This window comes from Natrix helvetica, assembly GCF_964273705.1.
Source record: "Natrix helvetica genome assembly, chromosome: 2".
Taxonomy (NCBI): Eukaryota; Metazoa; Chordata; class Lepidosauria; order Squamata; family Natricidae; genus Natrix; species Natrix helvetica.
The window spans coordinates 186,474,160-186,491,191 of record NC_138552.1 but is presented as its reverse complement, the minus strand read 5'-3'; the positions used below and the strand labels follow the sequence as shown (position 1 = coordinate 186,491,191).

The following is a 17,032-nucleotide window of genomic DNA, read 5'->3' as shown; positions in this document are numbered from 1 at the left end:
AAATAATGCTTCCGAACCTCTTACTAGTTGAAGCTGGTGTAATATGCATACTGTTAGATATTAACATATATCGTGGCAAGTCTCCTCTCTGGTCCGCTGCTACAGCGGGAAACAGGTATCGTTCTGATTGGTCGAGGGGCGTACCCGATCCCTATAAAAGGGGAACCCTCCGACCACAGAGCAAGCTGGATCACTACTACTACTAATAAAAAGCTGAAAGTCACAGTCCTCTTGGAGGGCTCACCTTGCGAGCTGGAAGTTGACACGGGATCGTCCCTGATGATCATTTCATGGGCATCCATGAAACAGGCTATCCCTAGCCTCAAAAAGAGCCAACTACGCGTTCCAGACATCCTGCTACGAGACTACCAGGGGAACCGAGTCCCCATCGTGGGCCAAGGCACATTCCAAATCCGTTTCAAGGACATCGTAGCCCAGCTGCCCGTGACCATCGCCAGCGCGCCGTTACAGAACCTTCTGGGACTAGACTGGTTTGAAGCCTTGGGGTTAGAAGTCACCGGAATAAACGCAGTGGAGAACAGCAGCGCTGAGCAGATATTTAAGGAGTTCGAGGATTTGTTCAGCCCCGGTCTTGGTAAGTATGTGGGTAAACCAATATCATTTAATTTAGACCCCAAGGTGGCGCCAATCCGACTTAAGCTGAGACGAGTGCCTTTTGCACTCCGCCCAAAAATAGATAAGGAGATAGATAAATTAGTAGAGCAAGGAGTCCTTGAGCCGGTGGATCACGCGCGTTGGGAAACTCCCATAGTGACCCCAGTCAAGCCAGATGGGTCAGTCCGCATCTGCGCGGACTATAAATGCACAATTAATGTCGCGCTACAACAAAGCGCATATCCTGTGCCGGTAGTACAGCACTTATTGCACTCGTTGGGGCCAGGAAAGATATTTGCTAAATTAGACATGGCACAAGCTTACCAGCAGTTGCCCGTAGATAGCGCCACAGCGGAGGCCCAAACTATAGTGACGCATAGAGGAGCATTCAAATGCAACCGACTACAATTCGGTGTGAGTATCGCTCCAGGATTGTTCCAGAGCATCATGGAACGACTTTTGCAAGGGATACCGGGAGTCGTCCCTTATTTTGACGACATCTTGGTGTCCGCTGCAAATGAGGAGCAATTAAATAAAAGAGTCAGAACTGTTTTGGCCAGAATCAGAGAAAGGGGTCTCCGCCTAAAAAAGGAAAAATGCCAAATTAACGTGCCTAGCGTAGAATTCCTGGGTTATAGAATCGATGGTCAGGGAATACACCCCACTTCAAAGAAAATTAAGGCGATCCAGGACGCCCCCACACCACGAAATCAGACCGAGTTGCAGGCCTTCCTCGGACTACTTAACTTCTACAGCGTGTTTCTGAGACAGAAGGCAACCGTTGCTGAGCCACTACACCGTCTACTCCAGAGGAACACACCATGGAAATGGGGACGATCCGAAGCAGCAGCTTTTGCCGGGGTAAAGCGCCTGCTCACCACTGACTCGCTGTTAGTCCAATACAGCCAGACCCTACCGCTGGTATTGACCTGCGATGCATCACCCTTTGGAGTCGGCGCAGTCCTTAGCCACCGGATGCCAGACGGAAAAGAAGCACCCATCGCATTCTACTCTAGGACTCTTTCATCGGCCGAAAGGAACTACAGCCAGATGGACAGGGAAGCATTAGCTGCTGTAGCTGGAGTAAAACGTTTCCACGAATACCTCTACGGCCGCGATTTTGAACTAATCACAGATCACAAACCGCTGTTGGGACTTTTGGCGGGAAACCGCCCCACTCCGGTCTCCCTTTCTCCGCGCATGACCAGGTGGACTGTTTTCCTGGCTGCGTACTCCTACAAGTTAATTCATCGACCGGGCTCCACTCTTGGACACGCAGACGCACTCAGCCGTTGCCCATTACCTGACCTTCTGCTAGACCCCACTCCCAAAGTACCGGTATTGCTCATTGACTGTTTGGACTCTGGACCGGTTTCTTCCTGCGACGTTGCAAGGTTCTCCTCTAAAGACAATTTAATAAAGCAAGTTCAAACTTGGGTTTGGAGGGGTGGCCGAAGGGAAACGTGGGCCCGGAATTCAAAGTGTTTTGGTCAAAACGGGACGAACTCTCAGTGTTACAAGGTTGTTTATTATGGGGGGATCGAGTTGTTATTCCTTATGCATTGCGTAGAAATGTGTTAGATGCATTACATGTTGGGCATCCGGGGATCGTTAGGATGAAGGCGTTAGCGAGAAGTTACGTTTGGTGGCCAAACATGGATAAAGAGATAGAGGAGTGGGTGGCCACGTGCGATCCATGCCAAGAATCGAGACCAGCACCCCCGGAAGCGCCCGCCACAGAATGGGAAAAGCCGAAAGCACCCTGGTCTAGAATATACATTGACTTCGCAGGGCCAGTTCAAGGTCAGACGTTCCTTATAGTTGTGGATGCATACTCCAAATGGCTAGAAGTAGTCCTAATGACTTCAACCACGGCAGAGGCAGTCATTAAGGTTCTACGGCGACTTTTCGCCACTCATGGCCTGCCCGACCTCCTGGTCTCCGATAACGGGCCCCAGTTCACGGCCATGCAATTCGAAACATTCTTAGCAGGTCAGGGAATTCGGCATGCCCTCGTCGCGCCATTCCATCCGGCATCAAACGGACAGGCGGAGAGAATGGTGCGATTCGCAAAAGAGGCCCTCGCTAGGATGGGTCCAGGTGATTGGCAAACACGCATTGACCATTACCTATTGATCCAACACATTACCCCCAGCGCAACGACGGGTAGGAGCCCCGCTGAACTACTCATGGGCCGCCGTCTACGGTCTCACCTGGACCGTCTTCACCCAAATTACTCTGCCACAGCTCCCCCAGACTCTACAAGCAAAATTCGGAGTTTTAGCATAGGGGATTCAGTATACGCCCACAACTATGCAGGGGGGACATTGTGGATGCCGGCAAAGGTCATTGGTATCACAGGTCCACGATCGTATCTGTTGGAAATAGAAGATGGGCGGAACTGGAAAAGGCACATCGATCAGCTTCGGGGTCGCCTAGCACACTCAGACCTACGAACCGAGGACGAGAGCTACCTACCAACGCAAAGTCAGCCACTCGAGAGCCCCAATGCAGAAAACTACGACACCTGCGAGCCCAGGTCAGAACAAGAGACCGAGCACGAAGCAGAGCAAACCCCAAGCAACGTAAGCGAGCAGACCCCGGAACGCCCAAGCAACGAAAGCACGAAACCCCCCGAACACGAAGCAGAGAAAGCACCCGATCCTGCAACTACTTCTAACCAACCCGAACTGCGACGCTCCTCCCGAGTAAGGCAAACACCAACGTACCTAAAGGACTATGTTACTAACCGCAACGTTCCGTCTAGGAGGGGAGGGGTGTTAGATATTAACATATATCGTGGCAAGTCTCCTCTCTGGTCCGCTGCTACAGCGGGAAACAGGTATCGTTCTGATTGGTCGAGGGGCGTACCCGATCCCTATAAAAGGGGAACCCTCCGACCACAGAGCAAGCTGGATCACTACTACTACTAATAAAGAGCTGTTAAGTCACTTTGTGTCCGCAGTCTGTTCTCTTGTTGCCCAGATCTAACACATACCTCTGCATTAATTTCTTGATGATCTTCCATTAGCCTCTGTATAAATGATTCAACTATTTCGGGCCTTGTGACAGAGAACATTTCTTGCATGCTGTGATGCTTCCAGAGTTCTGACAGAGTGAACAAAAGAGCTGCATCAGCAATATTCAGATTCATGACATATAGACCACTGCTTTATGCTATATGCAGTGCTATGACTGCTTTTTTAAATGTTGAATACTCATAAGGAAGGCAAGGATTTTGCATAAAGAAATGAAACCTCAAAAAAATTGTCACTGTATCCTTATTCCAAGTGCTACAATTATTGTTAGGGGGGGAAAAGTTTTCATTCAAGTTCCACACATACCATGTTGTTTTTTCTTCCTTTCTTTTCCCTATTGTCTTTGTTTTAGAAAGCAAAACCTGTTCTTGTAATCAGTGAATATCTCTTATAAAATGTGTCAGCCAGGTTTATGTGCATAGTTAGATATGCATAAACCCCCCACTGCCAAATCCAACAAGGAAAAGGAAAATTCATTAGGAAACAAGAATAATAATTGCACAGGGTTTGTTGACTGAAAGTAACAGTACTTTCAGTAAACAATAGTCCAGTAAACAGTAGTCCTCGACTTACAATCATTCATTTAGTAACTGTTTGAACATTTACTACAGACTGAAAAAAGTGACTTATGACCATTTTTCACATTTGCGACCATTGCAACATCCCTATGTTCACATGATCAAAATTTGGATGCTTGGCAACTGGTTCATATTTATGACTGTTGCAGTATCGCGTGATCATCTTTTGTGACCTTCTGGCAAACAAAGTCAATGGGGAAGCAGATTCGCTTAATAACTTACTAACTTAACAACTGTAGTTATTAACTGGCAAGAAAGTTCATAAAATGGAGCAAAACTCCCTTAACCATTTCACCGAGCAACAGAATTTTTGGGCTCAATTGTGGTCGTAAGTCGTAGACTACCTGTACTAAAAATGAATTAATTGTCGAGTACAGTGGCTCCCAGGAATCTCCCAGCATATGCTTATTCCTCATTATTAACACCACACCTGAAGATCTATCCTAAATTTGAAGCATTTTCAGTTATTACCTGTGGGGAGGTGCCTCTCTTCTCTTGCTTTTTCAGATAAAACCAGTGTTATTTCTTTGTTAATTTTCTTTTGTACATCATGGATCATATGTATTTCTACATTTTCCAAAAGTTTTTGAAACTAGAAAAAAGCAGATTTTTTTTCTTTTATCAAGAGCAACTAAATTGATTCAGAGAGTATTGTGAGTACTTTCAAATTTAAAGTGAGTGTTTTTCAAGGACTACTTCAACTTTTATCCACAAAAGTTTGATTAATATTGTTAAGTTAAAAAACATTCAAAAAACTAGTCATCTAAAAATAATCAAATGAATCACAGCACCTTTTAATAGTAGCTGGCAGGTGCTTTCTTCACATTCACAAAACAGAAAGAGGTTGTTTTAAAGGGCATCAACAAAAATACCTTACATGCATCTATATGAAACTTAAGTTTTCAAACAAATAATATTTTTGTTGCTGATGCTGTTTGTTTCATTTGTATAGTTATATTTTGAATCATGGCCTGGACTGATCCCTGAGTTTTCTTGGCAAGATTTTTGGAAGTAGTTTGCCACTGCCTTCTTTATAGGGCTATAAGTGAGTGACTGGCCCAAGCTCACCCAACTGAGTGCTTTGTTCGGAAAACAATAACAGAGAGTTCCTGAAATAGCCTGTTATGATTCCTCCCCACCATCTTTCTAGCAAAGAAAAACTGTCTCAGGTTTCCAGAGTTATTAAGATAGCAATTTTCATTTACTTCCTCACCTGATGAAATAAACTTGTCAACTAAATCTTATTTCATAACAGACCTGCTAATCTTTAAGAATTCATGAGGACATTTACTGGTTTTTCTACAAATGATTGACATAGCTGCCTCTGACAGCTTTTTTCTTTTCCTAGCAACAGGAAAAGCACAAAGCAGATCCCCATATGTTGGTAAGAAGATTATGATCAAAGGGCTGCCAGGCAATATCAGGTGAAGCGGCCCAACAGCATATGTCTGTTTTAGTTTTTATATACACTCTCCAAAGTAAGAAGGCAGAATAGGAATCAAAGAAATACATTTGTTACAAAGTTGCAAGATTTATTTTTAAAAATCCTCTCCAAATATAATATATTAATACATTTATTTTTATTATGAAAAATAACACTAAATAATGAAGCAAGAATACATGTAGAAATAATAGTATCTCTTGGGAATGCATTTGGCCCACGTGTGAGAGTACAACCTGCCTGGATAGATGTTCAGTATACTTGTACACAATGAACAGTTGGCTGTCATTTAAATAAAGATACAGTGGGGCAAAAAGTATTTAGTCAGCCACCAATTGTGCAAGTTCTCCCACTTAAAAAGATGAGAGAGGCCTGTAATTGGCATCATAGGTAGACCTCAACTATGAGAGACAAAATGAGAAAACAAATCCAGACAATCACATTGGCTGATTTGGAACCAATTTATTTGCAAATTATGGTGGAAAATAAGTATTTGGTCAATATTAAAAGTTCATCTCAATATTTTGTTATATATCCTTTGTTGGCAATGACAGAGGTCAAACGTTTCCTGTAAGTCTTCACAAGGTTGGCACACACTGTTGCTGGTATGTTGGCCCATTCCTCCACGCAGATCTCTTCTAGAGCAGTGATGTTTTGGGACTGTCGCTGGGCAACACGGACTTTCAACTCCCTCCAAAGGTTTTCTATGGGGTTGAGATCTGGAGACTGGCTAGGTCACTCCAGGACCTTGAAATGCTTCTTACGAAGCCACTCCTTCATTGCCGGGGTGGTATGTTTGGGATCATTATCATGTTGAAAGACCCAGCCACGTTTCATCTTCAATGCCCTTGCTGATGGAAGGAAGTTTGCACTCAAAATCTCACAATACATGGCCCCATTCATTCTGTCCTGTACACGAATCAGTCGTCCTGGTCCCTTTGCAGAGAAACAGCCCCAAAGCATGATGTTTCACAGTATGCTTCACAGTAGGTATGTTGTTCTTTGGATGCAACTCAGCATTCTCTCTCCTCCAAACATGATGAGTTGTGTTTCTACCAAACAGTTCTATTTTGGTTTCATCTGACCATATGTCATTCTCCCAATCCTCTTCTGGATCATCCAAATGCTCTCTAGCAAACTTTAGATGGGCCCAGACATGTACTGGTTTAAGCAGGGGGACAAGTCTGGCAGTGCTGGATCTGAGTCCCTGGCGGCGTAGTGTGTAAACTGATGGTAGCCTGTTACGTTGGTCCCAGCTCTCTGCAGGTCATTCACTAGGTCCCCCCCGTGTGGTCCTGGGATTTTTGCTCACCGTTCTTGTGATCATTTTGACCCCACAGGGTGAGATCTTGCGTGGAGCCCCAGATCGAGGGAGATTATCAGTGGTCTTGTATGTCTTCCATTTTCTAATTATTGCTCCCATTTGTTCACACCAAGCTGCTTGCCTATTGCAGATTCAGTCTTCCCAGCCTGGTGCAGGTCTACAATTTTGTTTCTGGTGTCCTTCAACAGCTCTTTGGTCTTCACCATAGTGGAGTTTGGAGTGTGACTGTTTGAGGTTGTGGACAGGTGTCTTTTATACTGATAACAAGTTCAAACAGGTGCCATTGATACAGGTAATGAGTGCAGGATAGAGGAGCCTCTTAAAGAAGAAGGTACAAGTCTGTGAGAGCCAGAAATCTTGCTTGTTTGTAGGTGACCACATACTTATTTTCCACCATAATTTGCAAATAAATTCTTTCCAAATCAGCCAATGTGATTGTCTGGATTTGTTTTCTCATTTTGTCTCTCATAGGTGAGGTCTACCTATGATGACAATTACAGGCCTCTCTCATTTTTTTAAGTGGGAGAACTTGCACAATTGGTGGCTGACTAAATACTTTTTTTGCTCCACTGCAGATACTCCCACTCATTTCTGCTGGAGATAGATCCTGTGGTCCTTTTAAAATCAAATACAAACTTGGGAAAAGCCATTGAGAGGCTGATTAAGAATAGGATCTGTTTCATCTCTGCAGCATATACTCCAATATAAACATATTAGAACCTCCAAAAGCAAGATGAAGCAGAGAAACATTTGTTTCAAGGGGGTTCTATTTCTGTAGAAATAAGTAAAACTGTTCTAGTCATGCATTTTTTCCAGTCTTGATTTCTGTTTACAGTGTTCTGTTAAATCCCTGTTCTTTACTGTTCTGAGCAAATCAAACTAGATTTTGTCACCTTTCAATTATATCTTACTCATGTGCAAAAGACAGAAATTTCCTTCGTAATATCTTGTGACTCGTAATATTATTATGAGATATTGTAATAGTATCTCATTTGAGATTCTAGCAGAAATCATGCTATTTCTAGCAACCAATGTTATCTTGTGCCTGCCTGAAATATTTTCATCTGTATTTTTCTTGTGTGTTGCTGCTTGAGCAGCTCTAATTTATTTCTACCAACATTTAAATGTTTACATTTTAATATTTGAAGTTTGAAAAGAAAGAATTTTAATTTTTCTTTAATAAAATTTTATTTTACCTGCCACTTGTAAAATTGACTTGCCTCCTTAAAAAAGGGGCTGATGCATACCTTAGTCATGAAATTTACTGGATGATCAGAGATGCTATCGCTGTTTAACCTGCCTCACAAGATTTCAATTAAATTAAAATGGCAATATAGGAAGGGAACATAGCAGTATAAAATATTAATTGTAACACAATCATTGTTATCTATTCATATGGAAACTATTCAAATAAAATCTGGCTAGAGATAGACGTCTTCTAATTTGCTAGAGGAAATATCCTTGATATATATTTTAATGAACAAATACCAATCTTTTCTTTTGCCCTGTCGTATCTATTTTACCTGGTGTGTTATTACATCAATTTTTGAAACTTCTTTAGGGAAGAACGAACATGGTTCGATAGTGCCGTATTCTTCAAAGCCATCCTCTATACCGTAATGTCTGGCTACGGATCTCATTGCAGCATGAAAGATTTCAGCTCTAAAAAAATGCAAAGATATAATCTCCATACATAGGCTCTTTCATTAAATAACTTTTCAGTGACTTCAAAGGATAGCAATATTTACAAATATCTTCTGTTCATATTGATATTTGGAAAATGGTGCTACTAATAATGAAAAGAATATTTCCATTTCGCTAATTCCATTCAATGTCAAGTGACTAAGCTATGGAAGTAAAAGTAAAATTTGCTGGCAGAAGTTTCATTTCTCAGCTATGTAACATCATCAGTGCAACTTCACTGGACCACCACAGTGTAGAGGGTTGTAACCATCCATTCAATTAGACTCTGGGTGGCTAACAAAATTCAGAAAACAATAAAAATTAATTAAATACATATAAACAGGCAGCTGAGATTAAAACAACCAGAACAACAAACCATACAAATATGAGAAGGCCTCTAAAGATACATCTTTAATGCCAGAGTTGGAACAGACCAGGTTTTAAAAGCTTTCTATGACCCCAGAGAATAGACATCATTTGTATCTAGGGGTGATGGGGTCCCAGAGGGCAGGGCAGTGCGCAAGAGAGACCATGCTTTCTCAATCCCAGAAGATGACAGCTATTTATGGAAGAGACCTGAAGTGTATCAACTCTGGGTGGGGAGAAACAACTGAGAGATGCTATGGAGAACTTAATAGCTTTTGACCAAGACCTTGAATTTCACCCAGACGCCTACTGGCTTTATTTCCTATAAACAGTGGGTAGATTTCACCAGGCCCCTTCAAGTGCATCAGCCTACAAATCACAATTGTTAGATAACTTAGCAAAGTTGCCATAAACATTTATGACTTAAGTCAATTAAATCACTTCCTTGTTTACTTACCTCATAAAGCTGTGAAAACAATATGATTCAGTTTATGAATACTTTCAATTAGAATCACAGCCAGTAATATTTTCTCAATCCCAAGGGTAAGTATAACATTAAATACATGCTTGGTTGTATTCTGATTTTTATTTAACATAGAAGTTCAAGAAAGAAAAGTAAATCAATTTTTCTTTGTCCTTATTTATAAACAAGGATGCATACTGTTGTTATTAAAAGTGTTTTACAATTAAATTTAATGTAACATGGAGAATAGGAAGATGAAATATAAATAATGCTTTATTTTATAATCTGTACTGCTGAGATTTAATATAACTGAATCTCTAAATTAAAAATATTTTACATTAAGCTGTAACTTACTCATACAATTCAGAAAACTGCTTATACAGAGGAACTGTGTTGATATCCTCAACTTTCAATTTAAGTCTTCCCCATTCTGCCTTTAACATTTCCAGCTGCTTCCATAGTATCAGATATGATCTCTGCAAGGCATATGAGGTCATTGTATCAGGTGGTGCTGTTAAAGCTTTTCCTTTTGCTTCAGCTGTTGATGTTGCTGAAATCTGATGAAACAATGATTGGAAAATACAAGATCATTTTTTAGAAAGAGATTTTAACAGAGCTGCAAAAGCACATTTTTTCCAATGTAACAAATTCAAAAAATTGAATGAACGATTCAAGTCTACAGCTAACTTATTTCAGTCAATTACAGTATATGAAAATTGCCCTGTTACTGATCACTGATCTATTAGTATCTAGTCTGACATGGTAGTTCAGAATTTTTTTTAAAAAAAATGTCAATTCATTTAAAGATATACTGTCATTCAGTTATATGATTGAGACATTCTAGCAAAAGTCACCACACATAATTTTTCTGGAATTTTGAAAAAATTTATCATGTAATTAATGCAAGAAATTTTAAAAAAACTAGTGTTAAAGTTATTTATTTAGTGCTAATTACAAATGTGGTCAGCCCCAAACAGAACAAGATTTATGCACAATTCCACCTGTTTTACCTTTCTGAATGGTTTTTGCACTTCTTGGTGGTCCATCAGAATTTCGGCATTCCAGAGAACATCTTCCATTACAAACTGTATCCCAATCAGTTCTCCATGAGCTACTTTTTGATCCTCATTGCTCAGACCACATAGGCATAACTAGAAAAGATGAGATGAATTCAGAACTTGATTGGATTTTTATGAAAGTAAATCAATAATTGATTAATCTAAGAAGTCACACTAGGATGAAATACGATTATATGGTACCAAGGTGTTTAATTCAGACATGGCAATATAATAGATTTGTTCTAGATGCAATAAATGTGTTTTAATTTCTGTAATCATCTGCATAGTGTCAGAAACATAAAGAAATCTAAGATTACTAAGGAATAAAAGCCTCATACCTGCATACTAGAATTGATGGGGTTTAGGTTGCTTATGGTGTTGGGAAATAGACCTCCTTTTGCTAGGAATGTCCTCCAGGGAAACAGCATTAATGCCTAAAGAAAGTGATAATTGTAGAGCTCTAATGTTAAGCCCCAGGCAGATGTATATTACCTCTAATATCCTTAAGTCCAGTTTAATTGACAGAAGTTTGCATTGATCAGTGAACTGTGCTAGGCAAAAGAGAAACAGAAAAATTCCAGGAAAAATCTCTGTAGATGCTTCACCCCTTATTCATCACAGTAGAAATCCCTACATGGGCATAATTTGTCACATTTGCTCTTCATCTTCAGCCACTATCATTTTAAAAGTCTCCTTGCATTGTCTTTTCCTCATCATGTGAGTGGTATTCATAATATTCAAGAGAATAATGGTTTTTTTAACCCTGAGCAACTGAGCTTCAGCTAGCTGGAAATGCACTGGAAAGTTATTAAATTCACATCCGGTGCTCTATGAATGGAAAGAGATACCCATTCCCAACCTGACAGAAAATCCTCAATCTTCCAGGACTCAGAGTGTCCTGTGAACATTTGGACAAGTATTTAATATCGTTGCAGTGGCAAAAAGCAAAGCTCTGCTCTTCCATGCACGATGGAGTTTGAAGGTCCCTATGGAATGTCACAAACGTCTGCTTGCTGTGGTGGGCAAAGAAAAGATTCAAGGGTTCAGCCACTCAGAGTTACCATGTGGTAAGAAGGGCGGTCACATAAATAAATAAATAATAGAGGAAAATTGATATGAACAGGGGGAAGAAACTTTGCATAAAGTCTTTTACATTGTCAAGAGCAGCTCTTGGCTTAGAAGCAAAATGAGTTAAAGACTTATGTACAGAGCCAATGTAATGTAGTGATTAAGGCAGTAGGCTACAAATGGGGAAAGGTTTAGTCCCATTTTAGGCACAAAGCCAGTTGTGTGGCCTTGAGCCAGTCTTTCTCTTTCAGCCCTAGGAAGCAAGCAATGGAAAAACAACTTCTGGAATAGAGTATTTGTAGCTAGGGTTCAACCCTGGAGTCCTTAGTGCTCTCTTAGCTTGGTTATTTTCTTGCACAGGTTTCATTACCCAATTAGGTAATGTAGTTAGGTAACTCGATATTACTGGTAGTTGAGTAAGGAAACATTTGCAAGAAAACAATCAAGCTCAGGGAGCATCAGGAACACCAAAATTACTTCTGAATCTTCCAAGAAAACTGCAGGAACTTGTCCAGGCAGTCACCAGAAGTCAACACTGACTTGAAGACACACAGACACAGACAAAGAGAATCAGAAAAGCCATATGTTTGAGTTGAAGTTTTACCATTACAATGGTGAAGACCACAATTTTTTATTACAGGAAAATGCTGAAACATGAGCTCCCCCGAAGTACAGAGCTATTATGGAAAGAAACCTATTGATTGCCATGAGGGCAGTCAAATGGTTTGGCTCAAAAGCTCCTCTCCACAAATTTGCATAGTCTTCTGCTAAAATTATGAACTCTTATCATTACTGGTAAAACCAGAAATTGCTAATTATAATACCTTTTAGACTGTGAAAGAATAGGTCAGAAAGATACGCTAGTCCTCTGCAATAGACATTTGCTTGAACGTTTTCATTTTAACACGCACACTATCCATATTTGAACCTTCTATATATACCTTTGGTACAGATGAGAAGCACAGCACTTCAGCTGTTTTTAATTGTTAAATGCTGAACATAATTCTTTGGAGAATCGATGAGAGATAAATGTTTCTGAAAGATGTCTCAGAAGTTAAAGCAAATGTATCTTGAAACAGCCACTTTACTCACTCTCTGTCCATGTGGATCTAATAGCTGTGGAATTTGAAGTTGAGAAGCAAATGCACTTCCAAAAACTGCATTACTCATGGGAGGCAATGCGTGGTAAATGTTGTCTGTAATACTCTGATATGCAGAAACGTTGCCAGATGATAAAAATGCTTCCCTGAAAGGTTGTTGGAAAAAAATAGAACAATACTTATTGTTATTGTGATTTACCCACAATTGCTTAAGATGGGTGGCCATATAAAATTTTAAAATAAATAAAACAAATACTGAAAAGACAAGTCCAATTTCTGATTTATTATGCTTAAACATTGCACAATGCATTTTATTTAAGTTACTGTGACAACATCTGCCTGAAAAGTGATCTAGCATTTCCCATTGTTTTATCCCTGAACCCCTACCAGGATGCTGAAGGTCATCAAAAAGCCCTTTCTCATTGAAAATGTACTGCTTCCTGTTATTCCCATGGAGAAGGAATGTTAATTTCAGCTAGTAATGTAATTATGCTCTTGGAATTCAATGAAAACAATTTGGAATTTCTTATTTTTCTATCCTTTTATTCCAGTTTACACAATAAGTTTCCCATGAACATTCGCAGCTTGCCCATTTCACCATTAAAGAGACGGGCAGATTCACTCTTCATAAGTGATCTTAAATACATTTTATAAATAATGTATAGGTTTAATAAACTAAAAAGGGCTGCAATAATTAGTGCTGTTTATTTCATAATGTAGTTATAGCTTTCCACAAAATGTAGAAATAAAACACTTTTTATAGCTTCTGGAAGCAAACAAAACAAAAATTTATTTGAATACTTTTATTTACACCTTTTAAATTCTCACTGAATGTAAATCAACCCTCCCCCTAAACAAAATTATTGGAGTGGGAGGAGCCTTCCTTTACCAGGTTTTGTAAGATGTAGTGTATATTTCCTCTGATTGTAGTTTCATAATCACTTTAGTATCAGGAATGAAGATAGATATTTTTCACTTGGTTTTTTTAAAAGGTTTAAAAAAATATCAAAGCAAAACAATAAGTGTAAGCTTGCTTGTGTTCCTGCTATTCTACCTTTTGGATACCTAGCATGAGACTAGATAAAAAGTCACCTGCGATTTCCCACAGTTGTTTTAATTCATAGCTTTTGGAGGGCATCACTTGGAATGGAAGAATGATTGGTGGAGAACCCAAAGATGCTTTTTCAAAAGGCATGTGGACTTTCTTTGTTTTTCCACGAAGACATTTCACTTCTCATCCAAGAAGCTTCTTCACGTCTGACTGAATGGTGGAGAATGGAGAGATTTATCTTCCTTTCGGTCAACTCGTTGTTAGCATGTCAAGAAAAAACAAAAGTCCAGTTGCCTTTTGAAAAAGCACATTTGGGACAACCATGACCTGAATTACTGAGAATCTCCATAGATGATAGGTGGAAGAGATGTATTTCTTTCTAGACATATTTGCATCAGAATTATCTCCTTTCCCAGTTGCTTTACAGTCAGTAGGAGAAAAAAAATATGGAGTGCTACTAAGCTCCCCAATCTTCTGTCCAGGCTGCCAACCATTTTACATTTTTTTAAAAAGGTTGTTGTTTTTTTAAAATGTGAATCAGATCCTTTGCAAAGTTAAAGCATCAGCCTTTAGCATTCTTTCCAGCAATGCCCTGCACCCCAAAGAAGCCCCATACATTTTAGTAAATAAATGCACAAAATTTTGGGCACTGCAATTCAATATTTATTTAGAAAAATGCCCACCTGCTAGAAAAAAGAACAAAAAGGAGCTGGGCAGTCAAGTGGTCTTACAGGAAGACGGAGTGAGCCAATAGAATCTTATAGCTGGTTAGGCCACTTCTTGACAGCCATTTTGTGAGGGGGCAACTTTCTCTCCCAGCAGTCCTTTTGCAAGTGTGCCCCCAACTTTCTCACACTTTCCAATTTCCCACCATATTTGTTCCCTAGTAAGCAGAGAAATAATGGGCTGTACATAGTTTTGAATAGAAAAAATACCCAGAGATAAGGGCTGAACTCCCCCTCTTATTAAGAGTATTTGGGAAAAAGTTGCAAATATTACAGAAAATACCTCTGACGTGCTTCTTTTTCATATCTTACCTCATTGAATATCTCACTGCTGCTTCAAATTGAAGAAACTTCACTTCTTTGAGCATGGTCAGCATGTGAGACACTTTCTTTGGATCTGAGGAATTTGGAAGGCTGTCTATTTTTTTCTGTATTTCAAGAAGTTCAATTCCTAGAATCCAAAGAGCATGTGTTGGTACCTTTGGTGATCTTTTTTTTTTGTAATATCACATCAAATACTTTTATCCAGTTGTTATGATGCAGTTCTCTATGAAAACCAACCAAGTTGTTGCCAGTTTGACTTATTCTCACTGTCCCATCCAAAATGGGATATACAGTCTATGCTTCCTCCACCCTTTGGCGCCACTCCTCTGGAAAACATGGCTTTGCATTTGAAATCTTTAGTGGACTGAAACCTTGGTGTTCTGCAACTCTTAGTACATTGAAAAGTGTAGCTTCATTTCTGCAACCTGTGGGACAGATCATTCTTTTAATAGAGGAAATTATTCCTACTTGCCCCATCTCCCAGGTCTTCATTCAGTCTACCATTATGGAACAGCTGCCACCAAGCTGTGGCAAAGTAGATCCACTCCTTTTCCAGCATTCACTACAATAAACAATACTCTATCCCCAACCAGAACAAATCATATCCCAATATTGAGCAATGGATACTAACCAATCTGCTCAGTCCCTCCCCAGTCTGCTGTGAGATGTTCAGAAGGACACCTGTAATCCAAACAGCCTGGTGCACTTCCTAGCTGAGCAAAACTGAAAATGTATGCAATGATGTCGTGAAAGGATGCCACAATTTGCAATGTATGCCGCAGGGCTCTACAGCCAACCTGTGAGAAAGGGGGTTAAAGGACAGACTTTCAGAAAGAAACATCAAGCAGTCAGCAATCACAAAATAAAAGTAGCATCCAGCTCCATCTGGTTTGACCTCTTCTACGCTGATCACCCAGGAGTCCTTCCATTAGGCAGCAGAGGGAGAACAGGAAGCAAACTTGCTGTAATGGCTCATCTGGGTGATTTGCCATTTTTGAACTGCCTGGCTGATATGTTATGAGGGCAAACAATACTCCACTTGAATTAAGTCCATTTATCTGATCATTATAAAGACTTTATAACTTTTAGAAGTTACACCTATCTTCTCTTTTTGTTCTATGTCTGTCTGTTTGGATGGCAAGCCTGTCGTGCTTTTATTAAATACGTAAGCCGTTTGGTTGTCTATCCAATTCGAGAACAGGCAGAGAAATGCTTTAAAGAAACTGACTGAGCGGATCAGAGTGACACCAATTCAATCATTCATAAACTGCTGTAATTGCTACCTTTCATAAATCCTCTCCAAATAGGTTCACTAAGTGTCCTACTGTCTTTCTATATTTAGTGTCAAGAAGCAGTGTGCTGAGTTGCCTACTGGTAGATGTCAACCTTGCGAGGTAGATGAGGTCCACACAGCCAGATGATTCTACTTGATTCTAAGCTTACATTAACAGAGTCTTGCAGTCTGAAATTACATCTCTTCCCATATCCCTTTTAAGCCCAAGAAACTGCCCGGCCCACATTCCTACTGAAGACTAAGCAGCTTTTATCTTACCATTCCCTTGGCTGCTTCATTTCTGCTTGTATCCCAAGGGCAACTACTATTACAGTAGTTACCAAACAGTAAGCCCAAGTATTATTATTTTTCTGGGTGAATTAAAATTTAGCGGATGAGCTTTGTATTTTACTTAGAAACAGTAGCACATCCAATATTTAGGAGTTAACTAAGGTTATTTAAGGCTTCTATTGTATTTCTTCATTTTTTCATCTTTTTTGTGACTGAATTCCTACACTGTGCTAAATCACGTGGGGAGCATAGGTTGCAGATACAAATGAGGTCCCTGAACCTCCTTTTCTGTGGTCCCAAAGCCTTCTTCTGTCCATGATTGCTATGTTATTTCATAAATCATGAGTAGCTAAATATGAAAATACAAAAGATACAACAAGTGTAAGGTAAGCCCTTAGTGCTATACATTAAAAAAAACAAAGTAAACCTTCAAAACTGTTTCCCCAACCACTGTCCTTCCACATCAGCAATGTGGTCCCAGTCTTTTTGCCTCCCCCAGTTTCTCTCAAAATATTAGGCATGGTCTTTGGCCTCCAAAAATTAACCACTTCTGCACTAAATAATCAGCAGGACTGATGAACCCTTAAAATGATAACATTTTAATGATTACCCAGTGCATAAGAAATCCAATTAT

The 17,032-nt window shown here is 39.9% G+C and overlaps 1 protein-coding gene across 1 annotated transcript in view; it reads right to left on the bottom strand.

Moving 5' to 3' along the window:
• The window catches only part of LOC309387108 (coiled-coil domain-containing protein 162-like), a 54,560-nt gene that overhangs the window by 16,374 nt on the left and 21,154 nt on the right, over positions 1 to 17,032 (bottom strand). Inside the window, exons 16-24 of the mRNA XM_081943313.1 lie at positions 15,466 to 15,631; positions 14,823 to 14,961; positions 12,727 to 12,880; positions 10,905 to 11,000; positions 10,519 to 10,659; positions 9,863 to 10,065; positions 8,520 to 8,658; positions 4,703 to 4,823; positions 3,614 to 3,723 (exon numbers count right to left, since the gene is read on the bottom strand). Of these exons, the coding sequence (XP_081799439.1) occupies positions 3,614 to 3,723; positions 4,703 to 4,823; positions 8,520 to 8,658; positions 9,863 to 10,065; positions 10,519 to 10,659; positions 10,905 to 11,000; positions 12,727 to 12,880; positions 14,823 to 14,961; positions 15,466 to 15,631 (1,269 nt within the window). The remainder of the gene's footprint in view (positions 1 to 3,613; positions 3,724 to 4,702; positions 4,824 to 8,519; positions 8,659 to 9,862; positions 10,066 to 10,518; positions 10,660 to 10,904; positions 11,001 to 12,726; positions 12,881 to 14,822; positions 14,962 to 15,465; positions 15,632 to 17,032) is intronic.